Source organism: Lampetra fluviatilis, chromosome 51 (genome assembly GCF_964198595.1).
Source record: "Lampetra fluviatilis chromosome 51, kcLamFluv1.1, whole genome shotgun sequence".
NCBI classification, from domain to species: Eukaryota; Metazoa; Chordata; class Hyperoartia; order Petromyzontiformes; family Petromyzontidae; genus Lampetra; species Lampetra fluviatilis.
Window position 1 is genome coordinate 4,242,269 of NC_136325.1, and position 20,335 is coordinate 4,262,603.

At 42.9% G+C, this 20,335-nt stretch overlaps 1 protein-coding gene across 1 annotated transcript in view; it reads right to left on the bottom strand.

Moving 5' to 3' along the window:
• The window catches only part of LOC144948874 (sucrase-isomaltase, intestinal-like), a 329,860-nt gene that overhangs the window by 177,805 nt on the left and 131,720 nt on the right, over positions 1–20,335 (bottom strand). The window contains exon 8 of the mRNA XM_078878575.1: positions 11,714–11,826. Within this exon, the coding sequence (XP_078734701.1) occupies positions 11,714–11,826 (113 nt within the window). The remainder of the gene's footprint in view (positions 1–11,713; positions 11,827–20,335) is intronic.

Here is a 20,335-nt window from a genome sequence, read left to right on the forward strand (position 1 = left end):
AAATACTAATAACGAAACCGATCTCCTTCTTTGTTTAGCGCGAAGCCAGAGGCCCATTGAAATGCACTAACTTTTGTGCTGCGGAAAAAAAAAGAATCCGATTGTAATTGTGACTGCAGTTCAGACACTCCATTACAATTCGCTCAACTCGTTCCCATCGCAGCCAGATTACTTTTAGAAACTTTCCGAGACGTCAAGTTTGCAATAATCCAATATCTCGCCTGGGCTAAGGGAGACGTGTGACACGTCGAAGACATCGTTTGGCCATTTTCGCTTTGACTTAACCACTTCTTGGTTGCACGTGTAATTTCAGAAGCAGCTTGCAATCACATCACGGTGACGTGATGTTAACTCCCTCGCCTGGTGGGCAGGAAGCCATGGGTTCGATCCCGACGCCTGGATATTTGGAGTTTGTATGTTCTCTCAGTGGTCGACTGGATATTTTATCCGGGTTCTCCGGTTTTTCCGTCCCCATTTAGAAATATGCGTTTATATTATTTATATTATCTCGCTGCTATAAATGTACACGTTATAAGTCCCTTCGTTGAGCTATGATGTGTGGTCAGGTCATGTCTAAAAAATAAGGTAATGGCTCAGTGGGCTTTTACCTAGTAAAATAAACATATATTTAGTGATTTTCTTACCTTTCCTATACTTTGCACTCGTATTGTGTTTTCGTATTGTTTGCTGCTCGAATTTTCTGACCCGCTCCTTACTGGACACATGTGATAAAGAGCTTTATAGCTCATCGGATTTCTCCAAAAATAAGTAAAGAGTCTGATTCTAAAAAAGGTTGCAACATTTTACAGCTACGTCGACCCACTGCTGCATGTAGGCTTCTCCACGCCATGTCGGTCATGGAGGTTTCTTGACCATTCTTCACCACTCCGGGTTCAAAGTGCAATGTGCTAACCACAGTGCCACTGCTCCACCCCATGCCGTACGTATGCATGTAACTACAGTGCATTAATGTATACGCAATCATTAATTAAAACTTGAGCAAAAAAACATTGGTTTTCAGTAGCATAGATGTGATTGTGTACTGTATATCAATAATCCTATTATTCAATATAGAACGAGCCGATTTTCAATTGAAGTCGAGGGGGAGTGTTTAAGAGTTTACGAGCTGAATATCTACCTATGTATAATATATTGAGATGATGGTGTCATTGTTCAAATGGCAGACAATGGTAGCACACTCATGCATAAAATTAAAGACCAAAACAAAAACAATCTCACTGTTGGCATCAGCACTGCCTTGTGAAACGTAACGTTATCTGCTCGTATGCAGAGGAATTACTTTCCCAAGCGAAGGTGCTTATTACCGACACATCACGGAGTGGTACATTGTTTTCTCTTATGCAATGTTAATGGTGAGGGGTGGTGGCATTTTTCAGCCTGAGTGTTTTTCCGCAAACAAAACATTCATCCAAAGTTGTAATTGGCATTGACTCTGCGTGTACGGTAAGTTCACGGTATACACGCGACAAAAGGGAGGGGGGGGGGGAACTCATGGAGCTTGAGCAATTGACACCGCGGCTTGAGGAGTAAAAGAGGAAACTTAAACGTGGTAATTAAAGCCAATTTTTAGAGACGCGTAATGGTTAATGAGAGGAGGGAAAGCAGCCGCAGAACAAATTGGACAGCGTAATGTTTTGTGCACGTTTGTTTACGCTGGGTGAGAAGTGATGGAGGGAGGGGGGGGGAGGTGACTGTGTGAAAAAAAAGAAACGTGAATTCGAGTAGAACACACAAAAAAGAGAGAGGACGATAAGCAGAACGGTTGTTTGACGATGCGACCCGCAAGCGAAGTGCCGTTATGCGCTATCGTGAGGGCTATGGAGGCTCGGTGACGCGACGCGGAATCGTTCACAACGAATGGGAAGACGTCAATCGTCAATCAGTCACCGGGCACACTTTCAGCTCTGTGACCTCTGTGGGATATTCTAAAAGTCAACAATCGGGAGTAAATACTGCAATAAGGGCACATGAGGAAATTATGTTGTATGTTTTTTAATGGAATGTTTCTGGCCCAATTCCCTCCCCCCCCCCCTGATTGTGCTGTCGGCACGATGTCAAGAGACAGGGAATTAATTCAGATATCTCGCACAGCAATTGCAGCCGTTCATGTTTGTGTACACTACATGGAAGAAGATTTCACAGATATATCTCTGGGGTGCCTTAAAAAGTGACCTCTGGGTCCACACAGTAAAGGGCAGCACTTTCCAAACCGCTCCGTACGCGAGAGCAATGTTCATCGTGCGACAAACACACTGTCAAGCAATCCACCACATTAAGTGCAGAACCAAATGTAATATTATTATTAGGTTTTTTCGGTAAAGTCACGTAGGTAAAACATTAAAATTAATAAACAACTATTACAGGTTATTGATAGACAGCCAGGCTTGTTTTACCATGTTTAGTTGTTTCTTTTTTCACACTATTGTTATGTAGGCCAGGCTTAGTCACAAACCGTACCTCTCCATAACAAAGGCTCAGCCTCTTAAGCCTCACCTTACCATATTAATAAAAAGTGTGCCGTACTTGGCCCTTCCCCCTCTCCAACCATTATATATACGGAGTGGTAGCTCTTGTAATCTCTCATTTACTTGATACAGCTGTCGTGGCTGTGAAGGTTCCACCTGAAGATGGAAGCTTGTGTTGCCTCCGAAACTTCGTGATTTTTATTTTATTTTACTTTTATTAATTTTAATGTTTTACCTACGTGACTTTACCGAAAAAACCTACGAATATGAATCCTTGCAGTCACGAAAGCTTCAAATCTACAACAAATGTAATCTGTTTTATTGTGCAGTTATTGTGACCAGTGTGGGATTATATCCTAATATAAACTATTAAACTTCGAAACTATATATATTTTTTAACCAGGTAAGGCACACTGAGCTATAAATCTATTTTTCAGATGCGACCTGGACACAAACGATAGCCCAACGAAGTGGCTCATCGTGTGGAAATATATTGCAGCCAAATACTGTTGATTCTAAATGTGGAGGGGAAAACCGGAGGACCCGAAAAAAAAATCCAAACGACCACGGGGAGAAAGACATGCAAACTCAAAATATACAGGCGTCAGGGTCGGGATCGAACCCACGACCTCCTGTGTGCCTGGATTTGAACCCAGGATCTCAGCAGTGCCAGCTCAGGATTCTAACCTCTGAGGCACCCACCCACCCATTAAAGGATGAAATTAACATTTCCAATTTCCCAAACCACATTCCTATAAAATAGATCGTCCTTGTATGTTTACTGTTTCATTTAATTGGTTTGCATTCATCAACTTTATCAGCATTTAAGAGATGAAGCTGTAATTAAGAATCGATGAGAATTGTTTTAGATGTACTGTACATACATAATAAACGAAACAAGTAGTGATATAGTTGCTGTCAAGGTTGATTTAATTGAAAAGGAGAAACTCTAAAGTCAGAAAACTGCTAACTATTAATTTTTGAATTAATCTAAAATGTGGGTGTGAAGGTCAGAGCAATTACCTTGCCTTATAAAACTTTTTTTTCCATAAAAAATGTGGTGCATTTAAACAAAACATGTAATTTCTTCTTTCCATTACATTTATAAGTTGGGCACAAAAAAAGGTGTGTGGATGTGTGAGCCCAAACATTTTTGTTGTGTTTAGTTTGTTGTCCTTCCCCCACACCTCTGACGAGCACGGTTGGCTACGTGCGGAGCGAAAGAAATTCAACACACGTACACACAAAGGTGAACAATGTATGCATTTGGTTTAAGCTTCCACAGCCGAGAAAACAACACGAACATTAAAAACACTTTACCCGATGAACGATCTTCACCAGGCAAATCACGCACTCCTGCTAACAAGGCGCTCTTGGAGAATCTAACATGTGAATAGCTCCATCTCAATGTAATCCACCAACCCCACCTCCCAGGCGACTGCATGAAGAGCGGCACACCGCAGCCACCACGCTCAGCCATCTGTCACATTATACGTGGACATTATACGAGTTAAACATGAAGCGTTCAGGTCGATTCATGAACCCAGTAAAAGTCACTCGCTCACCGACGGTCAGTTGACTCCATATCACCCTGCTATTGCTGCCACCATGGATACCATTAACTTCACTCCTCAATTCATCCACCCGTTTGGAGGACTTGGTCTCCACCAGACAGGTTGATTTGTCTCATCCACCACCCTGTGTTCAACTACCACACTGCAGGTGATAACAACACAGCCTCACCAACACACTACCCAACTCACCAACTCACTCATCACCACACTGTAGGTCACGACACTTTCCTTTCTGCTCTTTCCTCACACTGCTCGACTTTTGGGGATTTCCTCCCAACTCTTTTTGCAAGTTCTCATAAGCGGGCTGCATTCAAAAAGTGTGTCTATGAACTCTTATATATTACACCATCAGTATGCGGGCAATGAGTGAGTGTGGCTGGTGAGTGTCTCGGAGTGGCGAGTGTTTGACAAGTGTGACTGTTATTGGTGAACCTACATAGTGGATGTGATTGTCTGGTGAGGGGTGAGCATCAGGTGAGTAATTCATGTTAGGAGAGTGGCGAGTGTCAGACCAGTGGTCTGTTAAAGGTCAAGGGAGATGGATCGCCAACTAGTCTAGTCTGCATTATAAGAAATGTAATTTTAGATCAGGGATGAGGAATCGATTAAGTTAATTGATCAAATAAAACGTGAAATGTACCTCTTCTTTTGGGGTCGTTTACTCAGGCCCCTTTGAAAAAGGGAGCCAGAGGGCCTGCATGAGGATGTTTGCCAAATTGCGTAAATGAGAGTTTGGCATTCGAAACCAAAGTACTCAAGATAAACAAGACGCATACAATGTATATCTATGGGACCTTTTTGCCAGTAACACAATGATGAAAACACAAGCATAGGCGTCACCCTTTCTGGCAATAAAACAGGTGTTAGATGTTCAAACACCAAATAGATATCCACTGTAAGGCACAGTGGCGTAGCTAGGATATTTTGCGCCCGGGGACGAACTATAAAATTGGCGCCCCCCCCCCCGTTTAATCACATACAAAATGTAATTACATGACATGTAGGCTGTGTGTGGCGGGATATATAAACTTTTAGGTCGAGGTGTAGATTTGTGCAGTAGTTTCAGGCTGCCGCGCCCGCCGCAATAAGTTATAATGTGACGTTGTAAGCCTCATTTTGGCGCCCCTTTACCTTGGCGCCCGGGGACATATGTACCCCCCTGCCCCCCCCCCCCTAGCTACGCCTCTGGTAAGACATGCAGTCTGAATGAGCCACATGTCCTTGTTATACCTTGTTGTACATCTATTCATGTCTGAACAATTGCTCCATGTCAATTCACATTTTTGCACATGCTAGTAATGAGTGAGGGTATGCGCATACGTTAATAGTCTTTTAACGTACAGTGTGTACACTTTTACTTTGCAAGCCTACTGGCTATCAACAAAGATTAGTTCATGAAGCCATCCATAAAAACAGACACAATTTCAACTATGAGGATGGTTATAAACTGAGCAATAATTAGAAAGATGTCATCAACCATTTGGTGTCATGATTTGTGTTTTCTTGTCAACCTCCACCGTCAGCAGTGTGGGTGTGTGGAGCGAGGGGCAATGATTGCCCGGCGGCCCTTTGATTGGGGGAGACCCACTGCCAGTTTAGTTGTTTTCTCCTACATTAATATTAGCTGCCCCGCCCATGCTGCTGATACACTTGGGCTACGCCCATCTCTAAACCTTTATAAACAGTTTGCCTTTAGAGGCAAACCCCCCTTTTCCTGATGACGACCGCTTGTGTTGCGATCGAAACGTCGTGGTTTTTGTTTTTACTTTTATTTTATTATTTGTATGCACTTTTTTTCTATCTACGTGACTTTACCGAAAGAACCAAATAATAGTGTGTCCACTACGAAGCTTTTTGTTTAATTGCCCAGTGTGGAGGTATTAATTCGTGTGACATGCCAAAGCATGAATTATGTTCTACAGGGATAAAATATAGTCCAAGAATGGCCTTTGAAGGACACTTTCCATAACTCTTTCCAACTAAAGTTCAAAGCGTTAGTGCATGAATTATCTGTCTGTTCATCCATCCATCCGTCCATCTGTCTATACCATGGGGTCTTAATAACACTCTTCACTCTCCTAAGTATGATCCGATAAGAGGACAACTTTAGTCTGCAATTATTTTGCTGTTGGGGACTTGCCCTCGAAAAAAAACTCTACACATTCGTCAATGACACTGCGTAAACATGTAAATATATGCTGTATATACAACAGGCCAAGAATTGGCTCATAGCCATTCTTCTTAACACATAAAGAAGGGCTGTTGCCCAAAACGTTGTCTATATATATTTTAAAGCAGTGTTACTGGGGCAGGTATTTTTTTTGTAACTGTGCATGTTCATCACTGCCAAGGCACCATCATCAAATCCTAGATTTGAAGCTTTCGTGACTGCAATGATTAATATTCTTAGGTTTTTTCGGTAAAGTCACGTAGGTAAAAACATTAAAAAGTAAAACAAAATAAAAATCACGACGTTTCGGAGGCAACACAAGCTTCCGTCTTCAGGTGGTACCGTCACAGCCACGACAGCTGTATCAAGTAAATGAGAGATTGCAGGAGCTACCACCTTCTCCAACCATTATATAAACGGAGTGGTAGCTCCTGCAATCTCTCATTTACTTGATACAGCTGTCGTGGCTGTGACGGTACCACCTGAAGACGGAAGCTTGTGTTGCCTCCGAAACGTCGTGATTTTTATTTTATTTTACTTTTTAATGTTTTAACCTAGGTGACTTTACCGAAAAAACCTAAAAACATCATCAAATCGTTTAATTGCCAGAGGAAATCAGGTAAAAAAATTGCACGAAAGGTTGCCCATAATTTGGAGATAAAAGCAGATAAAAATGGCACGAGCTGAACGCGTGTAAACACATTTTGTTCCGCCCACGAACCCGTCAGCTTTCCGCATTGTGAGCTTTCGTGATTAAATACAAATCGAGGACAAATGCGCGGTGCCGGGAATCTTTGTGTAATCCACAGACGTGTGTGATTAGCAGGGTTGGCTACATTCGTTGCACGAAAGAAGTTAAACGTACGAGCACGAATTGAGACTTCCTTTGCGTTTTCAGCAATTGTGGAAGGTGGACAAATGAATTGCAACGACTTCTGGCCGCGGTGACATGAACAATTACATCTGGCATACCATCAAAAAGGCATTAAGCAATCCATCCATTGTGCACTCCAAAAAAAATGAATGTTAACGTTTTCTGGTGTGGGCTGTTATGCAGATACTGAACATCAGTCACGAGCTTCATTCTAAAGGATTAACTTACCAACCCTTCATATCATCCACAACAGACATGTTCATTTACTTATGAATGTCGTGAGGGGGGGGGGGGGATGTATGTTTCAGAGCGAGCGTATATCAGGAATTGTTGCAATACAAATGGTATGCTATTTGTTAGGCGTGCTGCTATATAAAAAAGGCGAGGTTTCAATGTGTATGGAAAAAAAATCCAGCCGTTCTCAACCCATCCGACACAGGCAATTAGTAAAGTTTGTCAATGATGGGAGGTTTCCCAAATTAGAAAAAAAAATACATCTGCAAATTACACAATTGGTACCATACATAGCAAACCATTACCTCCCTACTGGCAGATTAACGCAGTGGGTCACTTTTTCGAATTAAACCTATCCCGGTCATTGGAGTGTTCACCTGGTTAAACAAAATAAACTGCAACCACACTAGTTAGTGCAGGTTGGTAAAAGGTGGGGGGGGAGTCGAGTGGAGGGGGGGGATTAAACCTTGGCCGGGATTCCAACTTAGGTCGCCGGATTCTGCAAACGGTGGGCTGACCACCCATTATACTTTCATTGCAGGTGTAATCAGCGTTCACGTGACAGCTCAAACAAGAAGTATCAAATTATATTAACGGGTCCCAACGTAACTGTACCTCTCCTAGCCAGACACGCCATCCATGAACTATGAATGCGCCTTAATGCCCTCATCTTGCGACAAGATGAGGCATTTGATTGTTTAAAATCTTTTGAAATAGCAAAACTTGTATGGGGAGGCGGGGGGAGGAACCAGCCGCAACCGTTCATCAGACTCGCACATTCCCGTCGCTACAGTTACCCTCGACTGTTTTTTCATGAAAGCATTTTATTCCGCTCCCCAACCAGCTCCGCTCAGAACGATGCTTCGATTTAAACTTTCGTGACTGCAGGGATTCATCTTCTTGGTTCTTTCGGTAAAGTCACGTAGAAGGGAAATAATAAAATAATAAAACATAATTCTAGATTTGAAGCTTTCGTGACTGCAAGGAATCATCTTCTTAGGTTTTTTCGGTAAAGTCACGTAGAAAGTAAAATAAAATAAAAAACAAAAATCACGACGTTTCGGAGGCAACACAAGTCTCCGTCATCAGGTGGGACCGTCACAGCCAGATTAGCTGTATCAAGTGAGGCAATGATTCAAGATGTAATCCCTTAAAAGCGAGTTGAGGGGGGAGGGAGAGGGAGGGGGGAGCTCATCAGACTATGGTAGCCAATGAAAGGAACGTATCGGGAGGGAGGGGGGGCGAGGCCAAAAGGGTGGGCGATGAAAGGGTGGGCGATGGACGTGGAAGCGCTTGTGCGCAAGCGGCACAAGCGCTTCCACGTCCATCGCCCACCCTTTTGGCCTCGCCCCCCCTCCCTCCCGATACGTTCCTTTCATTGGCTACCATAGTCTGATGAGCTCCCCCCTCCCTCTCCCTCCCCCCTCAACTCGCTTTTAAGGGATTACATCTTGAATCATTGCCTCACTTGATACAGCTAATCTGGCTGTGACGGTCCCACCTGATGACGGAGACTTGTGTTGCCTCCGAAACGTCGTGATTTTTGTTTTTTATTTTATTTTACTTTCTACGTGACTTTACCGAAAAAACCTAAGAAGATAATAAAACATAATAAAATACAATTCTCACGACGTTTCGGCCACAACGCAAGCAGCCGTCCTCGGGTGAAAAACAGGTCTGTCATTCAGACGCTGTCTTTCCGACAGACCTGGTCTTCACCTGAGGACGGCTGCTTGCGTTGTGGCCGAAACGTCGTGAGAATTGTATTTTATTATGTTTCATTTGTATTATTTTATTATTTCCCTTCTACGTGACTTTACCGAAAGAACCAAGAAGACAGAACGATGCTGTTACGATGCAACCCTGCAAACGCGGCGTAGCTTTGCCGACCGTGATGGGCGCAGAAATGGGTCTCCGACTGAGCGGCGGTAACGGATCGGAGAGGCCTTCACCACCAACTGGATTGGTCATGGCCGATGGCGATGATGGTGGTGAATTCTTCACAGAGCTTCTCTTGAGTAATCGTCGGTTTGCAACCTGATTGCCGATCAGTGGCATATTGGTGACAGCTTATAAAAAAACATGGAGCAAACTGTCTTCTTGGTTCTTTCGGTAAAGTCACGTAGAAGGGAAGTAATAAAATAATAAAAATAAAACATAATAAAATAAAATAATTCTCACGACGTTTCGGCCACAACGCAAGCAGCCGTCTTCAGGTGAAGAATGAGACACTACCAAGCTAGGAGCTTATATATAAGCTGGGTTGGAGGTGGAAGAGCGCCTTAACAAAAAGAATGTGCATATGAAGATGAATTTAGCATATTCATGGGAAATGGAGCAAACTGCTTTGAACATGGGGAAGATGGGGAAAATGCTACGCTGTATGTTACAAGTCAGAATCAGAATATTTATACTGGAGGAATCCGGTGATCTATTAAGCTATTTATAAATCCTTTATATTAAGTTCACTTACTTGCGCGCTTACGACCGTGCAAATCTTTCGGTCGTTTTTTAACCCACTTCCCGTGATCAAATCGAGCTGACATTTTGCACACAGACTCGTTGTGTGTGACAATGTATTTTCGTGAAATTTTTTTTCCAAAATTTTACACCTTTTAGGAAAAAAAATATTATATTTAATTACCAATTGCTTAATGGTGGCAGACAATCATCTGACCCATAGGTGGCAGCCATCTCAAGCCAGAGGACGAGAGGACTCTAGCTGCCCGTTTCAAAAACCAATGTGGGCTGGGTTGTGGCCCATTGAACACGCATATAAAGGATTTATATTGAAAAACGTTGTTTTTAGGGGTTAATTTTTCCCATATGTCCAGTAGGGGCGGGTAAGACCATTATAACAACCAACAATACGAGAACACGATAGGAGTGCAAAGTACAAGAAAGGTAAACAAGTCAGACAAACAATTACAAATACAACAATAAACCATCCCCATCCTACCAGGCAAAGCCCACTGAGGTATTAACTTATTTTTCAGAAGCGACCTGGCCACAAACGATAACTCAACAAAGTAACCCATCATTTGGACATTTATAGCGACAAAATCATCTAAATAATCTAAATACATGTTTATAACTGTGGAGGGAAAAACCTCAGGACCCATAAAAAAAACGCACTCGACCACGGGGAGAACATGCAAACTCCAAATATAGATAGGCGTCAAGGGTCGGGATCGAACCACCAGCCGCCTGCATACCAGGCGAAGGATGATAACATCTCACCACCGTGTACGCGAGATGAAGAACACACGGTGCACACACACGGCAATGGGTGTGGGCTGTTAGTTGTGATATGCGACGTTGTGCCTCATACATTGTCCGTGCAGGAGGGAAGATAAATGTGGATTGGATCTCATCTCTTGTGGGCTGGAGCTGGCATAACTTAATTTTGCTAACAAGATTGCAAAACATTTGAAGATATATTATGGGACCTCCTTTGCAAGTACCAAAATATGAGAATAGGTTTTCCCATTTTTTCTGGCAACAAAACAGGTGTTGAGATGTTAAAACACCAAACTGAAACCTTTAACAAGGAATCATGTCTGCATTAACCACAATACTTGTGGTCAGAATGCAAAAAAAAAACACTCTGATAATATATGCATTGTCTTTGAAACTGATTGGCCCACACCAAAGACAGCTTTCTTTCGAGCCTAGTCTCAAACGGTGTTAGACCAGAGGATTCAGTTTCAAAGACAATGCATATACTATCAGAGTATGTTTTTGTTTGCATTCTGACCACAAGTATTGTGGTTAATGCAGACATAATTCCTTGTAAAAGGTTTCAATTTGGTGTTTTAACATCTTAACACCTGTTTTGTTGCCAGAAAAAAGGGGAAAACCTATTCTCAATTGAAGATATCTTTCATAATAAAGGTTTAAATTTTATTAAATGGCATAAATATTAATGTGACTTTAACCCATCACCACTCTACACAGCCAATTAGTTCGGTTTGTCACGTAAACGAAACGTGCTAATTAGTTACAAACCGGTGTGCTGAAGTAGTAACAACAAACGTCGTGAGAATATTTTATTATGTTTTATTTTTATTATCTTATTACTTCCCTTCTACGTGACTTTACCGAAAGAACCAAGAAGATGAATCCCTGCAGTCACGAAAGCTTTAAATCGAAATTTAACACATTCATACTTACACCATCTAACCCCCCCAAAAAACAACACCTTCATTACGAAAAACATTGGCCACGAAAGCCCACGTGTTCAAATTGAAGATATCTGTTAGAGGGACACAACTGGAAAACACAGCAGGGTGGATAAACCTGTGCATCTACTGACGGTGCTCCGTGAGCAACGGATGATAATGTATTGTCCGCGGTGCGTCTCCACGGCACATACCTCGTGGTACTGCTGGACCACCTCCTCTGGCGATGGCCCCAAAAAAATGTAAAAGTCGAGCACCCCTCCAATGGTGCGATATGTCAGGGCTGGCGTGGGCTGTATGGTGACGTCTGAGAAAACAAACGCAAAAAAACACACACACAACACGACAGATTGTAGGTATGCACCCATTTCAAACCTTTAAAAAAAGTCTGCCTCAGCAGCAGACCACGCTTTCCCACCTGATGATGGACGCTTGTGTTGTGCCCGAAACGTCGTGATTTATTTTATTTTATACCTACGTGACTTTACCGAAAGAACCAAAGAGTATGGATTTCTGCAGTCACGAAAGCTTCAAATCAAGATTAAATTATAGGTACGTGCACAGTTGCACTCACTACTCCTCAGCCATCGATCTCGTCACATCATGGACCATATATTCTCATCTCCAGCCACCAATCCCTCTCTGTTCATATCTCGGGGTTACTCCCAGTTAACTAGGTGCAGATGACATGGCGAACAAAAGTTTGCTCAATCCAGCCAGAGGCTGCCGGCTCTTGAAATGTATTCAGAGCTCGCCGATCGTGGGAGTTACGTTCCTCTGGGAAATGGCGTGTTGGGAAAAAAACGCGTTCGACAAATAATAGACCTAAAGGAAAAAACAGGGTTGTGTTCCTGGATCTGAAATTATCACCCCCGTCTAATTCTACAAGATTTACACCCTTGTTATTGTACGAAAGGGTACTGAATCGCTTTCCGTGTGTGTGTGTGTACACTCTTTATTTTTCAATTCCACCTTGGCACAATTCCCCCGGCTCTATTCCTCTTCCCGCACTGCGGCACTCACGCCCGACACTTGAACGTTCACGGTTCGACATCTCAACGTCCGTCGAACGTCCTCAACGAGTGGACGGCGAGATGCGTGCGGCAATGTGTGAACATCTGCGATGTGCCGTTGCGTGTCTTGAGTGTGTTACATCATCGCACGCAAAAACACACACGCGGAAAAAAAAAACACGCATGGTAAATTCATCGTTCTCAGAGTCGATTCACCTTGCAACGGATGCAGTACTCTAACGGCACGGCTTGTCGACGCCGAGATGAGCATTTTTACAGCGTCATACCATGATCTTTTCCAGGTCACGCTTGCAACAAAAAGGAGGCAATGTTCCACATACGTCTCAATGGGGTTTATTTCATCTGCTGGTAAAATGAAGGATCCTGCCTATTGCTTGAAAGTTTATACGTTTTTTGTTCTTGGCATAAAGCAAAGCTGCATGCCAACTGCATCCTCCGGGTCTCTCTACGCATTGTCGCTGCCCCCTACATGCCCCCGAAATCTCTCTCCGAGGCACTGACGGCACCGCCATCAGCTTCGCTTCAGCAATACTCGCTTATTTTTTTCTCGCATACCGGGGTGGTCCTAACGTGAGCGAATTAAGTTTTCGGTGGAAGGGGATACGTTCAGTGTCACGGTTTTCAAGTCGCAGTTGACCCATACCGGTGGATTAATCAACAGTTTTAATAGAAATGCAAAGCGTTATTAATGCACACATGCTGAGATTTTGTTGGGACAAGAATCCGTAATTTATTGCGTGGCAGTGCCAATCACACCTCTACCATCCCATTCCTATTGTCGATTTGAGACCGTAGAAGACTTAAAGTAGCATTTATTCCCAGCCAAACTGGAACCACGACCGCAATTGAACAGACAATTGCACGATGTCATTGTCAATCATGAAGGTCGACATCAGGAGTTGCTTTTATGCCGAATCCGCGCAGCGCCACACAATCCATCATTTTGCGTTAAATCATCAACAGATGTGTGCATTGTGTCATGGGAAAGGGTACCCCAGTCACTAAAAAAGCCATACTCTTATTACTGCATGGGAAATAGCAAATACACCGGCATAGTTTAAACAGGCAGTTAATTTTATATTTGATTCCAACCTTGCACAGGATATTCTTTGATTAGGTTGTAGATTATTTGCATGAACAGTATAAAATGCAAGGGCTTTTGAAATACGTTTTAAATGCCTTTATCTATGAGCTAATATATTCATAAGTTTTTGTATCTCTCCAGTGACTGAAACTAAGTTAGTTACTCAATTTTAAATTGCATTTCAGTTTTTGTGTTATTGGTTCGTTTTATATATATATATTCTTTTGCCATGGTCATTGCCTCTTAGCCCTGAATTTATTTTCCCCAGGTTTTCCTTGAAAAAATATACAATTCATCTCAAAGAGCTTTCATTTGGTTTTAAATGAAGTAAAGGCATTCATCTAACAATGTTCAATCCAAATAATGTATTAAACAGCGACATGCGTGCAAAATTGCGTGACATAAACATGTGCTGCAAACTAGACAGCAAGATGTTGCTTACTTTTTACCAGCCTCAGCATCACATGCAATGGAAATAAATCTACTTGGTTCACAGGAGATGGGGATCGTGTCTTTTTTGTGCGACCGTGTTTAACATAAGACCAAAAGCCAATAGATATTTAGGCCGAGCTTTTCTTACGAGTAAAACCAAGCAACCTCTAAGGCATCATTTATTTGCAGGACAAGTTAGATGCAGTTTTAGATTCAAGATTGCTTCGTCATACGGTAGACACGGGGTGATATCAGATCATATGCAGGAGCTAGATGGGAAGTTGCATCACGAGATCGTCTAGGGAGGCTTTCATCAAGCGGTGAATTGATAATGGCTGACGACGATGATGATGAATCTGCATAGACATGTCAGCTTTTCCAGCAATTCCGGAACAGCATTTACAATGTACATCACCCTTTCACTCACTCGGTTTTACGACCATCGATGCGTACGCTGTATATGCGTGTAAAATGGTACAGCTGAAGATAACAAGACAAAAAAATAGTCCGAGAAGAGGCCGCAAGGGCCCGAAAACCCTGGGCTTGGATGCAACGCTGGTGAATTTACATTTGAATACGCTAATTAATGACGTTATTATATACGCGGCGCCCTTCATCAGCAATCACGGAAAACAAAAAAAAGCCCTGGTCCCCGAATTTTCGTGAGCGCTCAGCTAAGCACACGTGCAACTCCATAACACCTTTTAATTAAATGATTGATGGCACTCCGTACAGTTCAAATTAATTGCATTGAGCACAGCTGACAGGAGGTGCTCTTAAGTACCCACGCTGGATTAGCTGACTAATTGAGGTGCTGTGGGTTCAGCAGCCATCGCATGGGCTGGCGCGTGGTCACGTCGGCCACTGCCGGCACGTGATTACCAACGGACGTGGCGGAGGAGCGGTCGCTGTAAAGTGCATTGAGCGAAGTCTTCCACGAGTCGTAATCGAACAATGCAGGCCGCCGGTGGGGCCCCCGGTGGCCTTTGGTGCGGCCCCTGACGTGAGGCCCCCGACAATATACAACACGTGACATCACCCCCCCCCCCCCTCATCATCATCGTGCTGCTGTTAAAGCCCAATGGTTTCAAATGTGTGGCGGTCCTCGCACTGATGATGTCTTCTCGGCGACAGCGACAGGGATCCACCCCATCCCACCCCCATCCCCCCCCTCCGAAAATTAGTGGAGAACACTGCTTTACCGGGAGCGTCTGGACTGGAGGCATGATTATTAATTTGTGCATTATTTGTTTTTGTTTATATCATTACTCATACCCAGGGGATGATGTCACAGTGCAATGGTGAGCGCACTGAATTTGAAAGTCTAAATGTTGCAGGTTCAATTGAGGTCGCAGGTTCCATCTCAGTTGAAACGATTGACTAGTTTCTCAAACCCCACCACCTCTGTCCAATAAGCGGAACAAATGGGTGAACGACAGTTGGCCTACTCTTCCACGCTGGGTCGACGTATTCGAAGAGGTGGGAATACCCAGACTTTATCCTTCCACACACGACCTGCCAATCGACAAACTGGTGTTATCGTCTTATTTCCTGGATGAACAGAGATGGGATGATTTAAGATACGTTCCAATTTTTTCAACTGCCACGCTGGCAGATTGAACCCGTGACCTCTGGATTGCAGGCCTTCAAATGCCGAGCAGCACATGGAAAATCTCCTAACGTCACCACACGCCTTGTAGGGACTGAGTCTTTAAGCTGCAGTGAACCCAATGATTATGCCGATTAGTTTTAAGTTTCAGTTTCATTTATTTGGTATAGCCCTGTGAGCCATTCGGCTCTTGAATCGGGTGCAACCGCAACAAACAAAAAACAAAAATATGAACAAGAAAACATCTTAAAGTGACTATGCGCAAACAGAAAATCCAGGAACATGATGTACTCATGTGTGACATGGCTGTTGTTCATTATTGCACCGAATATAAAAAAGTCTAGTGTGCTAACCCTTACCCCGTGGACGCATGCCTCCAAGTGAAGGATCCTCCATAAAGAAGAGTATTTCCACTTTATTTTTTTATCAGGTAAGGAACACTGAGCTATATAGATATTTTTCTGGCCACAAATGATTATTCAACGAAGTGGCATCTCACGTGCAAATGTATAGCAGCCAAATACTCTAAATGCATGTCGATTCAAAATGTGGAGGGAAAAACAGAGAAAAATCCACACGACCATGGAGAACATGCAAACTCCAAATATACAGGCATCAAAGTCGGGATCGAATCCAAGACCTCCTGTATACCAGGCGAGGTAGTTAACATCACGCCACCGCGGCACCCTATGTGGACCCCCCCATATAACGCAAAAAAGCAACTCTGTTTGATGTGGCTTGGTCGCATTAGTTTTGAATCACGGCTGATGATGTTCGCAGAGTTCCTGTTACCCCTCTTTTCCGCGGTCGGCGTTTTGTACCGGGCTCACGTTGAGTTCCAATAGTGAACAACAACAACAAGAATCACGGTCGTTTGATGACACTTAGCGACGTGAGCCAAGCAATGAGGTCACTTACGTAGGGGAAACAGAGGAGGTTGAACTCTTATCGTGTGGACATTCAAGGCAGCCAAACAATCTAAACGCATGTTTCTAAATGTGGAGGGGAAAACCAGAGGATCCGGATAAAAATTGACGCGACCACAGGGAGGACATGGAAACTCCAAATATACAGGCGTCAGGTTCGGAATAGAACCCGCTACCTCCTGTGTACCAGGCGAGGTAATTAACATCTTACCACTGAGGCTCTCACCAAAGGGTAAAGGTCGCTCAAATATGTTATGCAGAATATTTCACTGCTTACAGCTTGTCCTATTGTCGGCCACATCCAAATCTCTCTGTTTGAATGGCAGCTTTCATTGAGTCACAACGACATGCCAAGGCCACGACTGCCATTTTTACGCATCGGCAAAGCGAGCAGCAATGGGTTAAGCGATTCACATTTGACACAACTTCATTTGGGACGTTATTGCTCCAAGTAAGCAGCATCTGCTTTTGCTACCACTGCCAAAAACAGGAATGATTATATATTTTTTTTTTATAACAGTGCTTTCAAGATGACAGAGTGGTGCGTTACAACCTCCAGTGTTTGACAGGAGCCTGTCCATAAAAAATAGAAACGTCCAACTCGCTGACACTCGCACAAATCTCGCGTCGAGCTGATAGTGCTTTTTTCATTCGAGTAAACTGGACAAATCCACCCCCCCCCCCCCAACTGCAAGTTCACACGAGGCAATTCAACATACAGTACTTTATTTTTTTTAAGATTATGGAATTTCTATTCTCATAGAAAGACGTTAATCTACACTCGGTGGTGGTTTCCCAAGCTTCATCATTACCATCGTCATCATCATCATCATCACCATCGCCACCATCATCATGGTTGATGGCTGCTATTATGATGTATTATGTATGCCGAACTTCTTTCGCACTGTATGTAGCCAACCATGCTAATCGGAGGAGCGCGGAAAGAACAGCAAATTAAACACAAAAATCAGTTCAAAATAAAAAAAATTATTTCGATTTAAACTTGCATTTCAACAGTGGCTTCCAAATATCTGAAGGAAGAGCGTTCCAGATGGCTGCAAAAGCGCATGTGAAAGCGTGCGATGCAGTTCGATGGCCAGCCAAAAGCTGCTTCGAGGATGACTGAAGTATCCGTGATGGTTGATGCTCATTGACTAGATCAGCGAGGTATTTGTGGTTCATTCGTGGCAAGCACTTTGTGTGTGATGAGAGCGATTGTTGCATCGCAGGATCGTGTGCGATGACGACGGTTTGGGGAGCCTTCATTCAGCAGTGGATAGATCGTGGCCACACCTACAACTATCCCCCGCACCCCCGATTAGCAAGGTTGGCTACGTATGGTGTGAAAGAAGTTCAACGTACAAGCGTGGCTGATGATGGATAGCTTATACTTTCGGTTATTTTTCGATTTAAAAGCTTTCGTGACTGCAGGGATTCATCTTCTTGGTTCTTTCGGTAAAGTCACGTAGAAGGGAAATAATAAAATAATAAAAATAAAACATAATAAAATACAATTCTCACGACTTTTCGGCCACAAAGACGCTGTCTTTCCGACAGACTGCTTGCGTTGTGGCCGAAACGTCGTGAGAATTGTATTTTATTATGTTTTATTATTATTTTATTATTTCCCTTCTACGTGACTTTACCGAAAGAACCAAGAAGATTTCGGTTATTTCTCAACCCACTGCTGAATGAAGCCTTCCACAGTTCTGGGGGTTGTTTGACCTTACTTCACCACTCTGGTCCGTGTGGGTTGATGGTGGGGAGGCCCATGAACTGCTCAGACATCGCTCGCCACTAGTGTTAACCGAGGCAGGGAATTGAACTTAGGTTGTTAGATTCATCGTACAGTGTAACACGGCTTCAACCTCAGAAACAAAAAAGTAAAAATGTGTTTAATAATTAAAGGAAATCTCCACACTGGATTATAGGACAAAAAGAAATAATTCCCTTTGTTTGTGAAGAAAAGGCTCTCTGAGGCTTAACACTTCCTCACCGGGGTCTTGCATCGGGATGTTTGGTAAACACCGTTAATGAGCTTTTTTGGCATGTGGCAGAAACAAAAGGGCACTCAAAGAAACACCACACATATAAGGGGATAACCACTCCAATGCTCACCACGCGTGGATTCAATTGGACTTTGCTGCACATCCATCTCCTGACCCCCTTGTAGTCCAGTAGCATTCGGAATGTGTTTGATCCACCAAACCTTGCCTCTAAAGTTACTGGATTACAGGCATGCGCCAACGTGCTTCAAATGGTATTTGTTAAAGGCTATATGCACGTGTAGAATTTAAATTACAGCAGTAATTTCCATGCTGACAATCCACAGGGTAACTTTTAAAATGCAATTCCGTTTCGTGTAAATTGCTGTTCAATGTGGAAATGTGATGGTTATAAGGTGCATATGGGAATACGGCCATGCAATACTAAGATTCGGCCAAGAATTGCAAGATAATTATCACTTGTGAAATAAGCAGAACAACTAATAATAGTGCTTTACTTTTTTAAATGCGAGTCTGTATTTCTTATATAAGTTATATATTTTCAGCATTTCCTCATGATTCATTTTTCTCTTTAATTTAGTGATAACTTGCAATGTGTGAAATGTGTTATTCCTTACTTATCGGTAAAAAGAAGAAACAAAAACCCTTCTGAAGCAACTTGAATTGCACTGCAGGCAGCCACCTTAATCGTATAATTAAAATATTATAATGAATATCAAAACATTTCTTAAATTGATTACACGCATGAGTCCCACGAATGATGGCGATGATTACCCAAGGCATTCGTGATAAATATTTTCATTTATGAAAAACAAATTGCATTTTCATTTTTATGGCATATTGTTTATGCGAGCAATGCCACTGATTTTCATTTTATTTAAATGTTTCTTTGTCAGAAGGCTGGATGACGTACGACAAATGAGACGAAAAATACGTGAATTTACGTCACCAAAGCCTCTCGCATCCAAGATGCTAGCTTCAGTTTAAAAAGAAGGCGATAAAGAACACAACTGTGCCATTTTGATGGGAAGGGTTTTTGCTATTGGGCACGTTGATGTCCACGTGTTTAAAATCCAGCACTTTAAAGACACGGGGTTGGTCTATCACACAAACGTATGAAACTCCTAAATTCGCTGGGTTGCAAGGTGGCCATGAGATTGCCGTAAAAGCGAATAGATTCTCGAATTTGTCTGTGTGGAGCTTTGCATGGTGTTCTGCAATATTAAGTGGGCCTTCTCTGTCGTCACTGATTTATCTCACACACACACAACACTCTCATGAATGGAATTGGACAAACATTCGACGGCAGTAACCTGGGATACAATTACGGAGCACCATTATTATTATTATGGGAATACCGCTGTGGTGAAACGGTTAGCGCACTGGACTTGCAATCAAGATGTCGCTGGGTTCGATTTGAATTCCTGGTGACGCAGTTGAAACAATGGGGCTCGTTTCTTAACCATTATTCATTCTGTCCACCGTAGCGGTATAAATGGGAACCCTTACGGTCGTTTATCGGCGGATACCGTGTGGAGGGGTAAAGTGTGGGTACTCCCAACTCTTCCAAGAAGTCTGACCAGCGTGGAAGAGGAGGCCAAAATGCCTTCAAAGAGGCGCTCTCTTGAACGCTCTATAATCAAGGCCCTTCCACCAACTGTGGTGTAAAACTATAATTTGAGGGCTGCATCTTTACCACGTTTCGCTATTATTATGATTGACTAC